This window comes from Schistocerca cancellata, chromosome 4, assembly GCF_023864275.1.
Source record: "Schistocerca cancellata isolate TAMUIC-IGC-003103 chromosome 4, iqSchCanc2.1, whole genome shotgun sequence".
Taxonomy (NCBI): Eukaryota; Metazoa; Arthropoda; class Insecta; order Orthoptera; family Acrididae; genus Schistocerca; species Schistocerca cancellata.
Window position 1 is genome coordinate 551,074,789 of NC_064629.1, and position 20,713 is coordinate 551,095,501.

The 20,713-nt window shown below is 41.8% G+C and overlaps 1 protein-coding gene across 1 annotated transcript in view; it reads left to right on the forward strand.

Moving 5' to 3' along the window:
* Positions 1–20,713, forward strand: part of LOC126184558 (nonsense-mediated mRNA decay factor SMG7-like) — a 211,830-nt gene that overhangs the window by 166,370 nt on the left and 24,747 nt on the right. The window contains exons 16-18 of the mRNA XM_049926985.1: positions 2,607–2,776; positions 13,082–13,338; positions 15,766–17,466. Coding sequence (XP_049782942.1) covers positions 2,607–2,776; positions 13,082–13,338; positions 15,766–17,466 — 2,128 coding nt within the window. The remainder of the gene's footprint in view (positions 1–2,606; positions 2,777–13,081; positions 13,339–15,765; positions 17,467–20,713) is intronic.

The following is a 20,713-nucleotide window of genomic DNA, read 5'->3' on the forward strand; positions in this document are numbered from 1 at the left end:
TTGAAATGTTTATACCACTCACAAACTCTTGTATTACTCATAGTACATTTGCCAAAAGCCACAGTCGACATTTCGAATGTGGTGCTGCACTTTGTTCAATTTTTCAAGCAAAATTTAATGCAAAAATCTTTGATCCACCTTTTATGTAAGTTAAAATTCACCGAGCACTTGAAAACACGTATAATGTTTTCGACTGTCAACAATAAACTAAATGTTGAAAACAGCTCAAAATGCAGAGATGCATCGTGAGCATTGTACCAACTAGGTGATAAAAAAAATTTGAAAATGATATGTATAAAGCCCACAAAATTAAATTCCCGTTGCTTTTTGATCACACCTCATATGTATTATATTCATGAACAAGGTGATTTGGTTTAGAGTAGGGTACACTTTAGGGAAAAGGTTTCCCAGTTTAAAATTAAGCAACATTAAATGTCCTACAAAAAATATCATATTGATTTTTTCCCCCAAGACTAATAGTTTCAGCAGTGCAGGTGATCAAAAAATCTCAGATTATTAAAAATATTGTTTTAACAGTATAAAACCAGTGAAGGGCGTTAGAAACATGTAAGTGCAGTACAGACGTATATTGTGTTGTGGTGTAACACGGTGGAGGGGCAGGGGTTGAAGGGTACAAATGTGAGGGAAGGTGGGTAACCGGATTGTGGCCATGCACATCCCTCCTTCATATGTCTGCAAACTGAAGAGTGAGCAGTGATTCCCCTCTCTGTCTACATCAACTACAGGGTGTTTACAAAGTTACATCGACCCTCAACATCATGCCTTGTGAATCATTGGCAATGCATTGCCCAGATGTGCCTTGGGGTATTTACTTTTCACAAAGTGTGCTAACACTACATGACTGTAGGCATGAGTTACTAATAATTCTAATGCAAGACCTGCATAAGGACATAATCTACGTCAATCTCTGCTCACTGTTCTACACTGTTAGAGGGGAAATTGATTTTCAGTTGTCCTGTATGGCAGCTTTAGTTTTCTTCCAGGAAAGGCAACCTCCCCCCACTCTGAGCATTGTTCACTTTGCAGTTTACAGAGTGCCTATACCTTCCCAGCATTTCCAGTCCAATTCTCTTATGTGAATACACATAATAACTTCACTGAACACATGTTTACATAGTGAGGTTATTTTCAGTTTATTAAATGATTGCTTATTTGCAGTTGTTAAGTGATCTTTTATGTAAAACGTTCTTCTAAACAGTGGTGGAGAAGTGTGTTGTTGTCAGAGACCTATGTAGTTTTGGTGGGAAAGGGATCGGAATGGTAAATGTGGCCCCTTGCTGCTGTCTCATCATTGTATTGTAACACCATATAATTGTGTTGTAGTCACTTGGTTATGAATTAATGAATAACCAGAAAGTTATTTCATTTCTCTGATTTTTAATTGTGTTACTGACAAACAAAATAAGAGGTATAGACTGTCTGTAAACCGAAAAGTGAGCAGCGCTTGTGGTGGGAAAGTTGCCTTTCCCAAAGAACACTCCACCTGTCATACGGGATGACTAAAAATCAATTTTCTCTTTATCAGTGTAGAACAGTGTGCAGAGATTTATATAGATTCTGTCCTTACACATTTCTTGTGTTAGTATTATTTGTAACTCATATCTGCATTCCAGTGTTAATATATTGTGTAAAAAAATAAAGATCTCCTGGAATGTCTGTGCTGTATGTTGCTGGTGATTCACAGGCGTGATGGGGAGCGGCGGTATCAATTTTTGAAACACCCTGTAATTACTTCTTTTGGTGTAGTATGGTAATAGTGAGGAATCACCTCCTCACTCTTCAGTTTGCAGATGTATGGAGGAGAAAAGTGCATGACCACAATCTGGCGACCTACCTTCCCTCACAGTTCTACCCTCCACCCTCCTGCCTCCCCTCCCCCCCTTTTCACCCTGTTATGCCCTCAGAGCACAACTTATCCCTTAATATGACTTTACTGCATTTAGATGTGATACCAACATTTCATATTTGTTTCTGACACACTTCATTTAAAATAAATGTTAACCTTATACCATTAAAACACTATTTTTAATAATCTGCGATTTTTACATCCCCTGCAGCACAGAAATTAGTACTCCTACAGAAAAAAAATTAATACGACCTTTTTTTGTAGAAAATTTAATATAGTTTAATTTGATACAGGAAAATATTTTCATTAGAATGCGCAGTTTTTGTTACTCAAGAAAAAGATAAAAAATTTCACCTTTAAATACCCACCCCGCACCCCACCGCTCACACCCCATCGGTCTGGATTCTTGGTACGTTTATTTACAGAAATAATACCAATTCACAGATGGATCAGTTGTTAAGTAAATAATTTAGAAGTGAATGAGACTCCCCACCAAATAGCAGAAGTATTGAATTGTCAACAGAGACATATGAACGAGAAAAACTTGCTGGATTTCAGAGTGAATCCTTTGTTGAGCTAGAGCACAAAACACACACATGCGTGCGCATGCGATTAAGGGCGCACATGCATGCCAATATCCAGTAGCTATAAATCTGACAGTGACTACAAAAATATAAGTGCAGTGATATATGAAGTATTATTTCAAGCAATATAATAGCACTTAATTGTTACTTTACAGGAAGGATTCAGGAGAAAATGATAAATTGGTATTTGAACTGGCGTATATGATGCCAGCAGATATGGCACATAAAGAAATTGTAACTGTCCAAGAAACAAAGGATGATATTCTTGATACTTCCACACTGACTGAAATCGGTTCCCTTGATTCGGACAGCACATCAGGAATTGGTACGTACTGATATGTTGTGTACTCATAGTATAATACAGTTTTTTCATGTTGTTGTTGTTGTTGTTGTTGTTGTGGTCTTCAGTCCTGAGACTGGTTTGATGCAGCTCTCCATGCTACTCTATCCTGTGCAAGCTTCTTCATCCCCCAGTACCTACTGCAACCTACATCCTTCTGAATCTGCTTAGTGTATTCATCTCTTGGTCTCCCCCTACGATTTTTACCCTCCACGCTGCCCTCCAATACTAAATTGGTGATCCCTTGATGCCTCAGAACATGTCCTACCAACCGATCCCTTCTTCTGGTCAAGTTGTGCCACAAACTTCTCTTCTCCCCAATCCTATTCAATACTTCCTCGTTAGTTATGTGATCTACCCATCTAATCTTCAGCATTCTTCTGTAGCACCACATTTCGAAAGCTTCTATTTTCTTCTTGTCCAAACTATTTACCGTCCATGTTTCACTTCCATACATGGCTACACTCCATACAAATACTTTCAGAAATGGCTTCTTGACACTTAAATCAATACTCGATGTTAACAAATTCCTCTTCTTCAGAAACGCTTTCCTTGCCATTGCCAGTCTACATTTTATATTCTCTCTACTTCGACCATCATCAGTTATTTTGCTCCCCAAATAGCAAAACTCCTTTACTACTTTAAGTGTCTCATTTCCTAATCTAATTCCCTCAACATCACCCAACTTAATTCGACTACATTCCATTATCCTCGTTTTGCTTTTGTTGATGTTCATCTTATATCCTCCCTTCAACACACCATCCATTCCGTTCAACTGCTCTTCCAAGTCCTCTGCTGTCTCTGACAGAATTACAATGTCATCGGCGAACCTCAAAGTTTTTATTTCTTCTCCATGGATTTTAATACCTACTCCGAATTTTTCTTTTGTTTCCTTTACTGCTAGCTCAATATACAGATTGAATAACATCGGGGAGAGGCTACAACCCTGTCTTACTCCCTTCCCAACCACTGCTTCCCTTTCATGTCCCTCGACTCTTATAACTGCCATCTGGTTTCTGTACAAATTGTAAATAGCCTTCCGCTCTCTGTATTTTACCCCTGCCACCTTTAGAATTTGAAAGAGAGTATTCCAGTCAACATTGTCAAAAGCTTTCTCTAAGTCTACAAATGCTAGAAACGTAGGTTTGCCTTCCCTTAATCTTTCTTCTAAGATAAGTCGTAAGGTCAGTATTGCCTCACGTGTTCCAGTATTTCTACGGAATCCAAACTGATCTTCCCCGAGGTCGGCTTCTACTAGTTTTTCCATTCGTCTGTAAAGAATTCGTGTTAGTATTTTGCAGCTGTGGCTTATTAAACTGATTGTTCGGTAATTTTCACATCTGTCAACACCTGCTTTCTTTGGGATTGGAATTATTATATTCTTCTTGAAGTCTGAGGGTATTTCGCCTGTTTCATACATCTTGCTCACCAGATGGTAGAGTTTTGTCAGGACTGGCTCTCCCAAGGCCGTCAGTTGTTCCAATGGAATGTTGTCTACTCCAGGGGCCTTGTTTCGACTCAGGTCTTTCAGTGCTCTGTCAAACTCTTCACGCAGTATCGTATCTCCCATTTCATCTTCATCTACATCCTCTTCCATTTCCATAATATTGTCCTCAAGTACATCGCCCTTGTATAGACCCTCTATATACTCCTTCCACCTTTCTGCTTTCCCTTCTTTGCTGAGAACTGGGTTTCCATCTGAGTTCTTGATGTTCATACAAGTGGTTCTCTTATCTCCAAAGGTCTCTTTAATTTTCCTGTAGGCAGTATCTATCTTACCCCTAGTGAGATAAGCCTCTACATCCTTACATTTGTCCTCTAGCCATCCCTGCTTAGCCATTTTGCACCTCCTGTCGATCTCATTTTTGAGACGTTTGTATTCCTTTTTGCCTGCTTCATTTACTGCATTTTTATATTTTCTCCTTTCATCAATTAAATTCAATATTTCTTCTGTTACCCAAGGATTTCTACTAGCCCTCGTCTTTTTACCTAGTTGATCCTCTGCTGCCTTCACTACTTCATCCCTCAAAGCTACCCATTCTTCTTCTACTGTATTTCTTTCCCCCATTCCTGTCAATTGTTCCCTTGTGCTCTCCCTGAAACTCTGTACAACCTCTGGTTCTTTCAGTTTATCCAGGTCCCATCTCCTTAAATTCCCACCTTTTTGCAGTTTCTTCAGTTTTAATCTACAGGTCATAACCAATAGATTGTGGTCAGAGTCCACATCTGCCCCTGGAAACCTGGTTCCTAAATCTCTGTCTTACCATTATATAATCTATCTGGTACCTTTTAGTATCTCCAGGGTTCTTCCATGTATACAACCTTCTATCATGATTCTTAAACCAAGTGTTAGCTACGATTAAGTTGTGCTCTGTGCAAAATTCTACCAGGCGGCTTCCTCTTTCATTTCTTAGCCCCAATCCATATTCACCTACTACGTTTCCTTCTCTCCCTTTTCCTACACTCGAATTCCAGTCACCCATGACTATTAAATTTTCGTCTCCCTTCACTATCTGAATAATTTCTTTGATTTCATCATACATTTCTTCAATTTCTTCGTCATCTGCAGAGCTAGTTGGCATATAAACTTGTACTACTGTAGTAGGTGTGGGCTTCGTATCTATCTTGGCCACAATAATGCGTTCACTATGCTGTTCGTAGTAGCTTACCTGCATTCCTATTTTCCTATTCATTATTAAACCTACTCCTGCAATACCCCTATTTGACTTTGTGTTTATAACCCTGTAGTCACCTGACCAGAAGTCTTGTTCCTCCTGCCACCGAACTTCACTAATTCCAGATCAGTCAATCATCCAGACTGTTGCCCTTGCAACTACTGAAAAGGCTGCTGCCCCTCTTCAGGAACCACACGTTTGTCTGGCCTCTCAACAGATACCCCTCCGTTGTGGTTGTACCTACGGTAGGGCTATCTGTATCACTGAAGCACGCAAGCCTCCCCACCAACGGCAAGGTCCATGGTTCATGGGGGGGGGGGGGGGGGGGGGGGGGTAGTTTTTTCATATGATACCTTCCTTAGTTCTCCAACAATTTCTTGGTTTGTTTGTGGATTTCTCCGCACAAAATGGTTGGGCATTTGCTGCAGCACCCCGATGTCTAATTATTTGAATATAAGAATTTGTCAAGGTTAATTTTGGGCATAAAAAGGATCATCCTTTTTTATTTTCTAGAATTTTTCATGCATATCATACAATAGGCCTATTTTGGCAGTGTTGCCATTGTCAAGTGCAACTGCGAACTTTACAGTTTGTAAATTTCATTTCCTTGTTTGATATTTGTGTGGGGATTTAATTGTAGATTATACTTACATGTGGGCAAGACATATATTTTGCATCGTTGATGAATCCTTCTGGCAGTTGTTGCACTTTTATGATGGTAAATTAGCTGTGTAGTAAATTGACTGGTAGTTGACAGTTTTCAATGGTGCTGTATGTTTACAGTTTTTTTAAAAATAGTGATAGCAATCAGTCGATTCTCTTTATGCATTTAAAAAATCAAAACCATAAAGTCAACAAAATTGAAATTGCACTTCAAATCTTACATACAATACCAGAAGGACGCACCATGAACATAATGGAAGAATTGGAAATTTATATAAACGTGAAAAAAATTATCCACACAACAATTAAACGAACAGACTGATTTCAAACACAAATATTACCTAGGAAATTTTATTGACATTCTGGAACATGAGAGTGGGTAAAAAATAAACAACTAAATTATCTTTAGCTCAAACAATACCACTGACAAAGCTATAACCACTTTGTAAACATACAGCATCACTGAGAACTGTCAGCTAGCAGTCAAATTACATGACTTTATTTTACCATCATCAAAAGTGTGACAGTAGACAAAAAGATTCATCAATGATACAATATGTAAAGTCTCACCTGTCTAGATGTAAGTGTACAGGTACAGTTAAGTCCACATACAAATATTGCAAAAGTAAATGAAATTTACAAACTGTAATGTTAGCAGGTGTACTTGACAATGACAATGCTGCCAAAATAGCCATGTGGCACAAAATGAAAACAGGAAATAGACAAATAATATATGTTGGCAGTGCTAACTTTTACTTTGCTGTCACTTACATCCTATCCTATTCTTTCTTTGATGTTCAGTTACATGTCCTGATGTTTGAATTGCCACATATATTGATAATATTTTTCAGAATCATTTCAGGAGATAGTACATTGCTTGTGAATTAAGCAGAATGTAATTTTGTATGTCCATCCAGATACACAATGTAAGTAAGTAAAGCTTTACAAATAAATGAAATTCAGCGTCAGAGGCAATATCAAAATGTGTGTGAGGAGTTGTCTGGAACAGTGCACTATCATGAAATATTTGCTTGGCATGTTAAAAGGGAGGTTAGTAATAGGTTTGTCCCCCCTGCAGGTCCGAGGTTTAGAATAGGCCCGAGGTATTCCTGCCTATCGTAAGAGGCGACTAAAAGGAGTGTCTCATTTTTCAGCCTTTATGTGATGGTCCCCTGTAGGGTTTGACCTCCATTCTTCAAAATTTTCCTGAAAAGTGAGCCAATTGGTGACGAGTGCCTTACATGGTGCATCGTGTCCATGCGGTGAGACCTATCGCATCCTTCGTCAATGTTGATCTGGACTTCTGCTCATTCTGCAACGGTTGGGTGAGGTCACCCTTCTGGGTCCATATTTTTCCATCAACTGTGCAGTATTGTTTTCTACACTGACAATGATAATGGATTTGTTTGCTTGGTTGCACTTGATATCGAGCACGGTAACCAGTCCTTTGTGGTAGGGCCACCATGTACCCTGTTGGTTGTAGCCCCTGACCACAGAGGGATCGCTCTGCTGATGCCTGCACCATTAACTCCCTATGTATGCCAAGTAGTAGATGCTCGTCACTCTGGGGCATCGGGACTCCTGGCAGTGGCCATCCTGCAAGGTGGCCTTTGCTGCGGCTGGATAGTGCCCGTGGCAAGGGCCCCTGATTGGAGTGGGTGGCATCAGGGCAGATGACATGCGATGAAGCGTAGTACATCATCTCTTGCTGGTGGTCAAACACTAGCAGTCTAAGCGTTCACAGGCTCAATTTAATGCACAGAAGTATGACCCCATATCGTTCCCCTCCCTGACCACACCATGGGAGGAACGTCAGGCTAGGGATGGCAGCAGCTCTTATTCACCCTGGTACCTTGTCTCTTTGAGAGCTGATGGGGAATCTTTCATGATGATGAAGCCTCAGTTTTTTGTTGAGCTTTTAGAGGACAAGTTCAGGGAGGTGGAGCGCTAGTCCAAAATGAGATCTGGGTCAGTCTTGATCAAAACAGCATCTTCTGCCCAGTCATGGGTGTTACTTGCTTGTGACAAGGTGGGAGATGTTTCTGTAACCATCACACCCAATAAGAGTGTAAATATGGTCCAGTGTGTCATATTTCACAGGGACCTTCTTTTGCAGTCTGACAATGAGTTGTGCACCAATTTAGAGTGGCGAGGTGTACATTTTGTTCAGTGTGTACACTGGGATCCGAGGGATAATCAGGTTGCCACCGGTGCCTTCATCTTGGCCTTCGAGGGTGATAAGTTACCTGAGAAGGTCAAGGTGATGGTCTACCACTGTGATGTAAATGAGGTGCTTTAAATGCTGGAAGTTTGGCCATACGTCTTCCAGCATCACACTTAAAGATTGCAGATGCCCATCACATCCCAATACTCCATGTGCCCCGCCTCCCACCTGTGTCAACTGCAGAGAGTACCATTCACCTTGCTCGCCTGACTGCAGGATTCTCCATAAAGAAAGGAAAATCGTGGAGTACAAGACCCTGGACTGACTGACCTACACTGAGGCTTAGAGAAAATTTGAACTCCTACATCCTGTATGTATGACATGGTCGTACGCCGCATCACCTCTCTCAACCCCAGTCACCTCTCTCAACCCCAGTCACCTCTCTCAACCCCAGTCACCTCTTTGCTACGGCAACTGTTAAGCTTTACACCTGCTTTCTTCATTGCCCTCCAGGAAACCTGGTTCCTGGCAATGCGGACCCCTGCTCTCCAGGGCTGTAAGGGATATTACAGGAACCATAGCAACTATAATAGAGTGACAGGTGGAGTTTGCATTTATGTCCTAAAATCAGTCTGTAGTGAACCTGTGCCACTTCAAACCCCTCTTGAAGATGTGGTTGTCAGAATAAGGACAATGCAGGAAATAACTGTCTGCAATGTATATCTACCTCCAGATGGTGCGGTATCCCTGAATGTATTAACTGCATTGAGTAATCAATTCCTTGAATCTTTCCTACTTTTGGGAGATTGTAATGCCCATAACCCCCGGATGAGGCAGAGATGTCGAAACTTCACTGTCTCTTCTCAATCTCGGCCTTTTAAATACTGGGGCTGCCACACATTTCATTGTGGTTCGTGGTAGTTACTCAGCCATTGATTTATCAATTTGCAGCTCAGCACTTCTCCCCTCTGTCCACCGGAGAGCATATGACGACCTGTGTGGTAGTGAACACTTCCCCATCTTCCTGTCACTGCCCCGGCATCAAGCCCATGGACGCCTGCCTGGATGGGCTTTATACAAGTCGGACTGCTGTCACCAATGTATCTCCCCCACACGGGAACATCAATGTGATGGTTGAGCAGGTGACTACAACAATCCTTTCTGCAGTAGAAAATGTGATCCCTCACTCTTTAGGGTGCCCCCGGCGAAAGGCAGTCCCTTGGTAGTCGCCGGAAGTCGCTGAAGCAATGAAGGAGCATTGGCGAGCTTTATAGCGGCATAAGCAGCTCCCTTCCCTGGTGTACCTCATTGCCTTTAAACAGCTCCATGCCCGCGTTTGCCAACTTATCAAACGACAGAAGCAGAAGTGTTGGGAGAGATATGTCTAGTCCATTGGTTGCCATACGTCACCTTCCCAAGTCTGGGTAAGGATCAAATATGTTTTTGGGTACCAGAACCCAACAGGTGTTCCCAGTGTTAACATAAAGGGCGTGTTATCTACCGACGCAATTGCAATTGCCGAGCACTTGGCTTAGCGCTGTACTCGAGCCTCTGCATCGGAGAATTACCCTCCCCCCCACCCCCCCCCCACCCCCCCCCAGCCTTTGGCACTCTCAAACGGTGGCTGGAAGGGGAAGTCCTCTCATTCACTACACACCACAGTGAATCCTATAACGCCCCATTTATAGAGTGGGAGCACCTCAGTGCCCTTGCACATTGCCCTGACACTGCTCCTGGGCCAGAACGGATCCACAGTCAGATGATAAAACATCTCTTATCTGACTACTAGTGACATCTCCTCATCATCTTCAACCAGATCTGGTGCGATGGCACCTTTCCATCGCAGTGGCTGGAGAGCACCATCATTCCGGTGCTCAAACCTGGTAAAAACCCACTTCATGTGGATAGCTATTGGCCCATCAGCCTCACAAACGTTCTTTGTAAGCTGCTGGAACGTATGGTGTGTCGGCGGTTGGGTTGGATCCTGGAGTCATGTGACCTACTGGCTCCGTGTCAGGGCAGCTTTCGCCAGGGTCGCTCTACCACTGATAATCTTGTGTCCCTCGAGTCTGCCATCTGGACAGCCTCTGCCAGTCGCCATCACCTGGTTGCCATCTTTTTTTATTTACGAAAAGCGTATGACACGACCTGGCGAAATCATATCCTTGCCACATTATACGAGTTGGGTCTCTGAGGCCTGCTCCTGATTTTTATCCATAATTTTCAGTTGCTTCGTACTTTCCAAGTCCAAGTTGGTGCCTCCCATAGTTCCCCCCATATCCAGGAGAATGGGGTCACACAGGGTTCAGTATTGAGGTATCTCTATTTTTAGTGTCCATTGACGGTCTAGCAGCAGCTGTAGGGCCGGCCGTCTCACCTCCTCTGTACGCAGATGACTTCTGCATTTCGTACTGCTCCATCAGTACTGGTGTTGCTGAGCAGCGCCTACAGGGATCCATCCACAAGGTGCAGTTGTGAGTTCTAGCCCACGGTTTCCAGTTTTCAGCCACAAAGTCGTGTGTTATGCACTTCTGGCAGCATCATACTGTTCATCTGGAACCAGAACTTTACCTTAATATCGATCCACTCACTGTAGTGGAGACATATCGATTCTTAGGACTGGTTTTCGATGCTGCCCAATTGACTTGGCTTCCTCACCTTCGTCAGCTTAAGTGGAAGTGCTGGCAGCACCTCAGTGCCCTCCGCTGCCTGAGCCACATCAACTGGGGTACAGACCACTCTATGCTGCTGCAGCTCTACAGAGCCCTTGTTCAATCCCGCCTTGACTATGGGAGTCTGGTTTATGGTTTGGTGGCGCCCTCAGCGTTGCGTTTACTCGACCCAGGGAGTCTGGTTTATGGTTTGGTGGCGCCCTCAGCGTTGCGTTTACTCGACCCAGTGCACCACCGTGGCGCTCACACACATTTGTAGTTCTCCTGCACATCTGAATTACTGTCTCCTTTTCCCACCCGCAGCGGTTCATCTCCCGCATCAGCAGCCCAGGTCAGGACTTCCAATTGCAGTTCGTGTCCGATCCCTTTTTTCCCAACTGGAGTCCTTGCCTTTACCACCTACACTTGAGGTCCATTCACGTACATCTCCTTGATGTACACCTAGGCCGCGACTTCACCTGGACCTTTCACATGGCTCTCTGCTGCCACTTCCTCTCAATTCTTGAACTGTACCAAGGCCATGAAGTGGTTTACACTGACGGCTCGATGACTGATGATCACGCTGGCTTTGCATATGTCCATGGAGGAGATATTAAACAGCATTCCTTGCCTGATGGCTGCAGTGTTTTCACTGCCGAGCTGGTGGCTATATCTCGTGTTCTTGAACACATCCGTTCATGCCCTGGGGAGTCGCATCTTCTGTGTACTGACACCTTGAGCGCATACAAGCTATCGACCAGTGCTACCCTTGTCATCCTTTGGTAGCGACCATCCAGGAGTCCATCTATGCCTTGGAACGGTCCAGTCGTTCAGTGGTGTTTGTCTGGACTCCAGGTCAAATCGGAATCCCAGGCAACGAACTTGCCGACAGGCTGGCCAAACAGGCTACGTGGAAACCGCTTATGGAGATCAGCTTCTCTGCAAGTGACCTGCGTTCAGTACTACGCCACAGGGTTTTGCGGCTTTGGGATACGAAATGGCATAACCTCAGTATGCACAACAAACTGTGTGCCATTAAGGAGACTACGAATGTGTAGAAGACCTCCACACGGGCCTCTCGCAGGGACTCTGTGGTTCTCTGTCGGCTCCGCATTGACCACTCTTGGGTGACACAGCTATCTCCTGTGTCGTGATGACACATGTTAGTGTTGGTGCAGGGCCCGGCTGACAGTGGCCCATATCTTGGTGAGCTGTCCTCCTTTGGCTGCCCTGCGACAGGCTCTTGAGTTACTGGACTCATTGCCATTAATTTCAGCCGACAACACCTCATCGGCTAATTTAGTTTTACGTTTTATACGTGACGGTGGGTTTTATCATTCTATATAACTTTTCGCGCATGTCCTTAGCCCATTTTTGTTCTCCACCTTAATTCATTTAGGCTGGATGTTTTAATGTGTCACAGAGTGGCTGGCTTTTCCTTTTTATTCTCATTGTTGGCCAGCCACGGTCATCTGCTCTCTTGCTTTTATCCCTTCTACCTGTTTCTTGCTTCTCTCTGTGGTTTTCTTTTCCTGTTTTGTCCATAGTAGTGTTGGTTGTCCTTCCATCGTTCTTCTGGTTCTTCCATTCTCTTGTTATTGTGCTGTATGTCTTCTTTCTTTTCTTCTTTCCCATGTGTAATTATTTTACCAGGAACAAGGGACCGATGACTTCGCAGTTTGGTCCCCCCCTTTAAACAAACCAACCAACCAACCAATAGGTTTGTGGACAAAACATATTTACAGGTATATTACAAGGAGAATAAATGAAAATTATGAAATCCCCTAATGAATCTGTTTGCATTTAAATTGATTCTTCTGAAATAAATGTCTGAGGTTTAGTATTGGTATACTTTCGTTTCCCCACCCTTACCATTCTCACAACTCTGTCCCTGTTGTCCCCTTCCTCACTGCCGCCACCACCACCACTACCACCCTGACCTCAACTCTCCTCCCCTTCTCCGTCTCCCCTCCCCCTCCCTACTGTGTACAAATATATATAAAGGTACTACAAATTTGTTCATTTAGTTATTGCAAAATTGTAAAATCTTCTGAAAGTTCTAGTTTAACTTCTAGTGTGACAACACATTCGAATCATTTTTAATCACTTTATAAACATTGATTTTTGTTTGTTTTAGGTGAGGGTACAGGAACACAAACTCCACCAGATTTTTTTCCTATCAGTTTGCCACCACCAGTGATGAGAGATGAAGAATTGCCAAAAAATAAAGGATCTACACTAGTAAAAGAGACTTCCTCAATTACCACACACTCATCAGTTCAAACTCCATCTCATGGTCCAGGAATTATGAAAAAGTATCGTCAGAATGTTGCAATGCAGGCTATTCTCAAGAAAATGGACCAAGAATCTGTTAAAACAGCAGAAGCAAAGCAGGTAGGCACCTGAATATACAGGCTATCCCAAAACATGTTGAGTCAAAATTTTATACACAAGAGAGGATCCTAAACAGAGTGCATTGAGAAAAGAAATCAGTTGTCGGAAGCGAATTTTTAGTTTTTTTATTGACTTACTTACACCATATGGAGTAACTTGTATCAGCTATTAAAAGTTAATACTGCCAGTCTTACTGCATGTGTTATAACAATATACAATATTTGTTTAAACAAATGGGGATTTTTGTTTGTTGGAAAGAATTTTATTTGTTTGGCTACATTAATGTTATAAGTTCAACACTTAGACCAGTGCTTTTTGGAAGCCCTCAAACACTTCTGGAACTTAATCTTTGGGTTAGCTTTTATCTCTCTTAATAATGTGTTTTAGTCTAACAGATATGTGTCAAACAATGGCCTTTGAAGGTTTTATTTATTTTTAGGAACAGAAAAAAGTCATGTGGGCTGTCTGAGGAATACGGAGGCTGGACCAGTATTGTTTTGTCACAATTTCAGGCTCCCTTTTTCTGCATTGCTTCACACAAATGTCATTGAATTTGTAAATAGTACTCATTGATCATTCAACCTTGTGGCAAGAACTCACAGTGTGCTATGCCTTTAAAATCGAAGGACACATTGCATAACCTTCACATTTGACAGCACTTAGTGAGCTCGTTTCAATGTTGGCCATCCAGAATGCTTCCACTGGGATGAATGAGACTTACTCTAGGTGTCATACCCACAAATCCATGTTTCATCAAGAATTAAGGTCCATTTCAATGGTTCTGTATAGCTGTTGACTTCATCTAGCTTCTTCTGAACAACTTAAAATCACCGCTGTTTTGTTCAGAATTCAACAATTTCGGAACACATTTTGCTGTCATACATCTTATACCAAAACATATGAAAAGTTTCCAGGGGTGATCTAGTTCATATGCCAACATCATCAGTCTTTTACTGACTTCAAAACTCATAGACTCTTGTTTTTCTTATAGCAAACTCACCAAAAATAATATTTAACATTTTTAAAATTTTATTGCTCTTCATTCTATTCATATAGCAAAATGTAATACAGATTATCTGAGTCATTTTATACAAAATATTAGTTGCCAATATTACCAAAACACATGTGACTTTTTTGACAGCTAACAACAGACTATCTGAAGTGGTTTACACTATACAGGTACTTTTGAAATGTTTACCAACAGGATGACAACAAACTCACAAATTGGATGAATAAAACACACACAATTATTTCACATACTGTTATTTTTTGACATGTCTAGTGTACAATATTGCCTTACTTTTTCAAATATCCCTACTGTTTGTTTTACAATGAGACAGGCAACCATGAGCAGTTCTTCCGTCTTTCTTGTAGAATTTTATACACACAAGAAATAATGTAACCACTATGGGGGCGGGGAGGGGACACTGTGAACATCTCTCAATCAGGATTTAGAATCCTTCACTGTGTGTGTGTATGATTTTCATCGTAAAGGTATAGTACACCATGTAAAACATAAAAATATAAATGGTTTACAATGAAAAAATGTGTATAACCTGTGTGAATGTATTCTTTCCTGGGGTATCTGCATATTGAAGCTTTCGAGGTTCCAACAGGATTGTAGAGTTAAAACTGTATATATTTTTGGTTATAGTCATGTCCATCATTTGCTAGCAGTCAACAGAAGAGTATGATACAAATTTGCAAGTCACAAAGTTTCAGTGTTGTTTCCATGTTTCTATTGAATCACTTTCATCATTTATATCTTGGCCTTCATGTCCAGCAGAACATTATGTAGCATAGCAACGCTGCAAAAAGGGAAGGAATCTCATAATCATTTCAGTAATTAACTTTTCTGCAGTTACACTTTATTTCATCATAACTAAATTAAACTTGAATAAAAACTGCTGCAACTGTTATAAATCCTTTTATTAAAGCCACAACAGTTTTGTAATTTAAATTATATCGTCAAAGATATTGTCCTGGCATATGTCATTCCTAGAGATAATGGGCAGAAGTTTAAACAAGGGGAGAGGATGAAACAATAGCCCCATAAGTTGTCAGGGGTTTACATCACTGCCAGTTTGAGTATATTGACTAAACAGGAAGGTCCTTCAAGGTTAGGTTTAGGGAACATGTTTCTGGTTCGTGTCCTGGTTCTGCCTCAAGTTCACATTTAACTGACTTGGGTCACTTAGTTTCTAGTATTACATCTGGTCTTGCAATTTTGCATACAGAACACAAGGGTAATTTGTTTGACAGTCCTTTTGTTGTGTCTGCCTGCAGCTCAAAAATCTGCACTGTGTGGTGAGTAGCAATCTGTCATTTTCATAATATTGTCTTTATTCCAGGATTTTCCATTGTCAGACTAAAATGTCCAATTTTTTTTTTGTTTTTTCTGTATGTAATAAATATCTTTCTTTGCAGGTCACTTTTAAAACACCTACACCAGTTGGGTCAGACTCAGAAAAGAAAACCCAGAATAAACAGATAAAAGGATCCCAGGAAAAGCAAATTGCACAGCAGACACCAAGCAAAACCATAAGTATTGCAGTACACACTAGTAATGATAAGAATAAATCTGCAAATGCTTCAGATTCTGTAGGGAAAAATGTTACATTCACCCTTCATGGTAGTCAAGAAAATACACAGATACAGAAGGAGAAACTAAATGTTCCCGATAAAGTTCATTCACCTGCCATCAACTTTCAGGATAAGAATGCAGCGCCACTGATCAAAATGGGGCAGGATACAGTCGCTGGGAGTGCATTTTTGGGGTCAACCTCATTTGGTTCACCCATTCCACAAGAAAAGAGCTTTACAGTGCCTGCCCAAAATTCACAGAAGAAGAGTGTAACGTTCACTGATGAAAAAATTTTGTCATTTGCTGCCCAGGTGTTCCAGAATAGAGGTTTGGCGTATAAGGGTGCATTTTCTTCTCAGGTACAACAGGATAAAACCAGTCCATTGTCCTCTCCAGCTGTTCAGGAGAAGGCATCACCATATGCCACCCAGGGAACTGACAATAAAACTAGCAGCACATATCCTGTAGCTAACATAAAAGAGAAGCCTATTACATACTCTGCAGTAGTCCAGCAAGAAACAGCTAAACAACCTATTGCAGAAACGTCTACATGGATTTATAACAAAAATGCTATGCAGCCACCACCTCCTCGAGATGTGCGTGGCCCTTTGGCACCGACCTCCCAAACCAGAACAGAATTGCCGGGAACACAGGTCTTCGGAGGAGTCGGGAGCTTTTCACAAGATATACTGAAAACTCCATTATTTAAGTTGCCCGACATACAAGAACTACGCAATACATCAGACAGTAATGTGTCGAGCCCACAACTGTATTCGTCGGGAAATGCTCTCGGAACAGAAATGCAGAAAATACCACAATCACAGTACTCTATGGAAATTAATAAAAGTGTGTATACCGGGCCAGATGTGAATACGAAACCAGACTTCACAAATGTTTCCAGTGTCGATTCTAGTCAGCTCCACATTCCTGCAGCCATAGGAAGTGAGCATAGTGCATTTCAGTCTCCAAGTGTAAATTTTGCACATCCACATTCTGGCTCTAGAAATTTTCCTGATCAATTGGGGAAAGTACGGCCACCTCCAGGTTACACTCTGGCTCATGTTCCACAGACACCTGTAAACTGGTGGAAAGATGATGTTACACCTGCTTCTCCATTGACAACTTGGTGGAAGATGGATACGGCCTCGGGAAACAGATCAGTCTCACATCCTCCTGGAGAAGACAGTACAGCCATACAGTACAGTCCTCTCAGATACGGAAGGCCACCATCACAACAGTTACCACTAAATCTTGGAAATGAAGGTTCTGGGAAAACAGACACTGGATATGGCAGCCACTTATGGAGTATGAGCTCACCTAGTTCATCTGTGGAGGTAAATCTGCATCACAAACTGGTTGGTGGCACTGGGCAGCAACAAGCCAGCTACACTACCAGTGGCCATCAGCAACCAACCTACTCAGCTTCAGGCCAGCAGCAGACCACTTACACAAGGCCTGATAACTCCCTCACAGGAATGTTCACCTCTGACGTAAATATGCCAATGTTTGGCCCACGTGATACAACAGAACGAGGATTGTCGGAGGTAATTATTTAATAAATGCACTATTCATACTTCATTAATTTTATATTATTAGAGCACTTAACATTTATCCAATATTTAGTTTTATGCAAGATATCACTACAGTATTAAAAGTTTTGCTTGCTAGGTCTTTGCATCTGATGGCATGATGAACAGGGGAGAAACTGGCACAGAATAGTATATTATGTAAGACTTCTTTACCAGGTTATCTTCCAGTCATTAGTTAGTTCCCCCCCCCCCCCCCCCCCAAAAGATAAAGCTGTTAATTAAACTGAGCATTCGACTAGATTCTGGCAGTATGCGAGAAAGGGGAGGCATCTGTGAGGCGGGGGCGGGGGGGGGGGGGGGGGAGGAGGAGGAGGTTAAATAGTAGAGGGAAACCAATTATCAGTTACAGTAAGCAGATTCAAATGGATGTACGTTGCAGTAATTATGGAGAGGCTTGCATAGGACAGACCAGCATGGAGAGTTGTATCAAATCGGACTGTAGACGATGATAAGAACAGTGTTGAAATTAGAATAACAGACTATTTGCTACAATTTCACAAGCCCTATTCTTCTGGTGCTGTTGGGTCCTTGCGTGTATGCCACATCCCTACAATCCCAACTACTCTTTTTCTGGTACATTGACAATTCTTTGAGTCTGGATTAATTTTGTCTGTACTTACGGAATGGAGTACATTATTTAATTCACATTAAATGAGATGCATGCGATGAGGTGCATGTGAAACTCCAGGGCTGAAATGCACATACGTGTGTGCGTGCGTGCCATTATTGCTTCAGCTAACACAGTGCTAAGTTGTGCTATCATACATCCAAGGGAGCAGCAGTAATATACAATAAACGACAAGCTGGGTGAGTAAAAATTTACAATATGTGTAAGAAAACGACCTATATCCCAAGCTAGTTCCACAATCCCACAATGACATAGTTGCCTACAAGATAATTATCAATCAAAAAAGCAAATGGCTGGGATCTGATGCAGTTGCTCTGTTTAATGCTTCGAATGGGTCACTACTGTGGTGTAACACTTGTACATGGTAACAGAGTGATATAATGAAAGTTTAGTTTATTATTGTTTAATTAAACAGTGATTTAGCTCATATGATGTGAGTTTATTTTATCATTGTTTAATTAATTAAGATTAAACTGTGATTTTGCCCATATGTACTTAGCTTGATAACATAAAGAAAGCTATTCTTTACATTTGTACAAAGTACACTGCACACCCACTCGCGTTATAAAAAACACCACACCCGCTTGAGAGTTAAAGTAGGAAAAAACTCAATGTCTGTTAACAGTCCACAAGTGAACATCTTGTTAGGTTGGAAATGGCAATCAGATTGATTTTGAAAGCTAACGCCTCATTACAGTTTTCTATATTTACTAATGTAGGTCATAAAACATTACTTGGTGCCCTTACATTTTGATTACCCTCCATTACTGGAGCTTTCGACAATTCCTGTAGTGATTTTAAATCATCTGTTTGTACCTCATTGGTTGTTGTCAGGTTGGAATTGATACATCACTCAGTTCCTCATAGGTCCAAGAACACATCGTCCCACAGAGCTCTGTTCTGAGTCGTACACTCTTCACCACCACCAACGGGCTAGTGACTTCCATCCGACTACTCATCTCACCTGCACTCTATGTCAATGGCTTTTGCATTTGGTATAGCTGTACTTTGTAACAGGAATTTCTTAACACCCTGTAGAAAAACATCGGGGCCTGGCTACTACTCTTTTCAACTACTGCTTCCCTTTAAAGTCCTTCAAAGCCTTGACCAAATGCCAGATCCAAGCTGTCATCGGAAGGGCCACTACCTGGACCCTCCCCCAGGGACTCCAGTTCTCACCCATGGAAACGTGAGTTGTGCATTTCTGTTGTTGTACAACTGTCCATCCTGATCCAGAACTCTACTTGAATACCCAGTGCTTGGACATTGCTGCTCAGTCCTGAGTTTTGGAATTCCTGCGTGATAAAAAATTGACGTGCTTGCCTCCTATTCATTAACTAAAAACTAGGTGCATGTGAAAGCTTAATGCTCATTGCTTCCTTATTCACACCTCAAGGTGTGGTCTTGCACTACTCTGCTCCATATTTACTGGGCCCTGGTCTCATCCCGATTGGACAATGTTCACTAGATTAATGACTAGCAGTACTTCCAGCTTTGAAAATGTATGACTCCAGTCTATCATTGTACAGTAAGACTGGCCACTGGCACTTTCTGAACTAGTCCCATAGACAGTTTTCTTGCCAAAATGCCATCTGACATTTTCTTAATCATCTATCGTAACATATTCTTTTAGCATACTAGAAGAATCAACACTCGCACCCTCAGGTGGGACTACCAGTTGTAATGTGCCTCTACTGGGACTCCCGTCTAACTTACTTAGAATGTGCACCCTTGCGGTGTCTCCCTGTGCATGCTGGATCTGGGGACCCTTGACCCTAACACTCTTGCCAGCTGTCTCTGTCATCACTTTTTTCCTCCGTTTTAATTGCTTTTAGATGAAGTTTGCCACCTTTGTCTGGTGCACCATATTTTCTGTTTTAGGGGTAGCACTCTAATGAATAGTGGGTGCTGTTCCCCTCTGTAAAACTTTGACTAAAACAGATCAGGGGTGGAGCAGTTGTGGGAGGGAGCCCCAGGGAGCTACTCCCCTGGCTTCACCCACTTACTGACCTGATTATTTCTTCGCTCAACTTGTTTTATTATTGTCAGTCCAACTGATATACGTTACATTTCTAGCTTCTCACTTTTACTATTAGAAATCTTCCAGCTAGAAGTTATTTTTTAGTTTGTAACTGTGTTTATCCTTAATCAGGTTGGCAGAGGGTCAGTTGGAGGTGGGGTTTCTCTCCCTACAGGTGAGCCTTTGGGGACCATTTATCTGCTCTGACCCATACACTTTTAATTCTCCTTAAATTATTTCTCAGCTCTGGCATCAATATTGTTTTCAGTGCTTTGATTTTAGAACAGTTGTGGCAGATGTCACTAATGCTAGAAGTCAGTCTTGGCCAGCTGATTGCCTCAGGATGTGCCTTATCAAACAGTTCCTTCCTTAAGTTTGTGTCATTAAGTTCTTTTTCTCCTTATTGAATCAGTACCTCAGTGTTATTTGATCTACACATGTAATCTGTAAACATTCTTCTGTAGCACCACATATTGTAATCTTTTTGTTCTCTTCTTGTCTGAACTTTTTTATCATCTCTATTTCACTTCTGTACAAAGCTACCACCCTCCAGA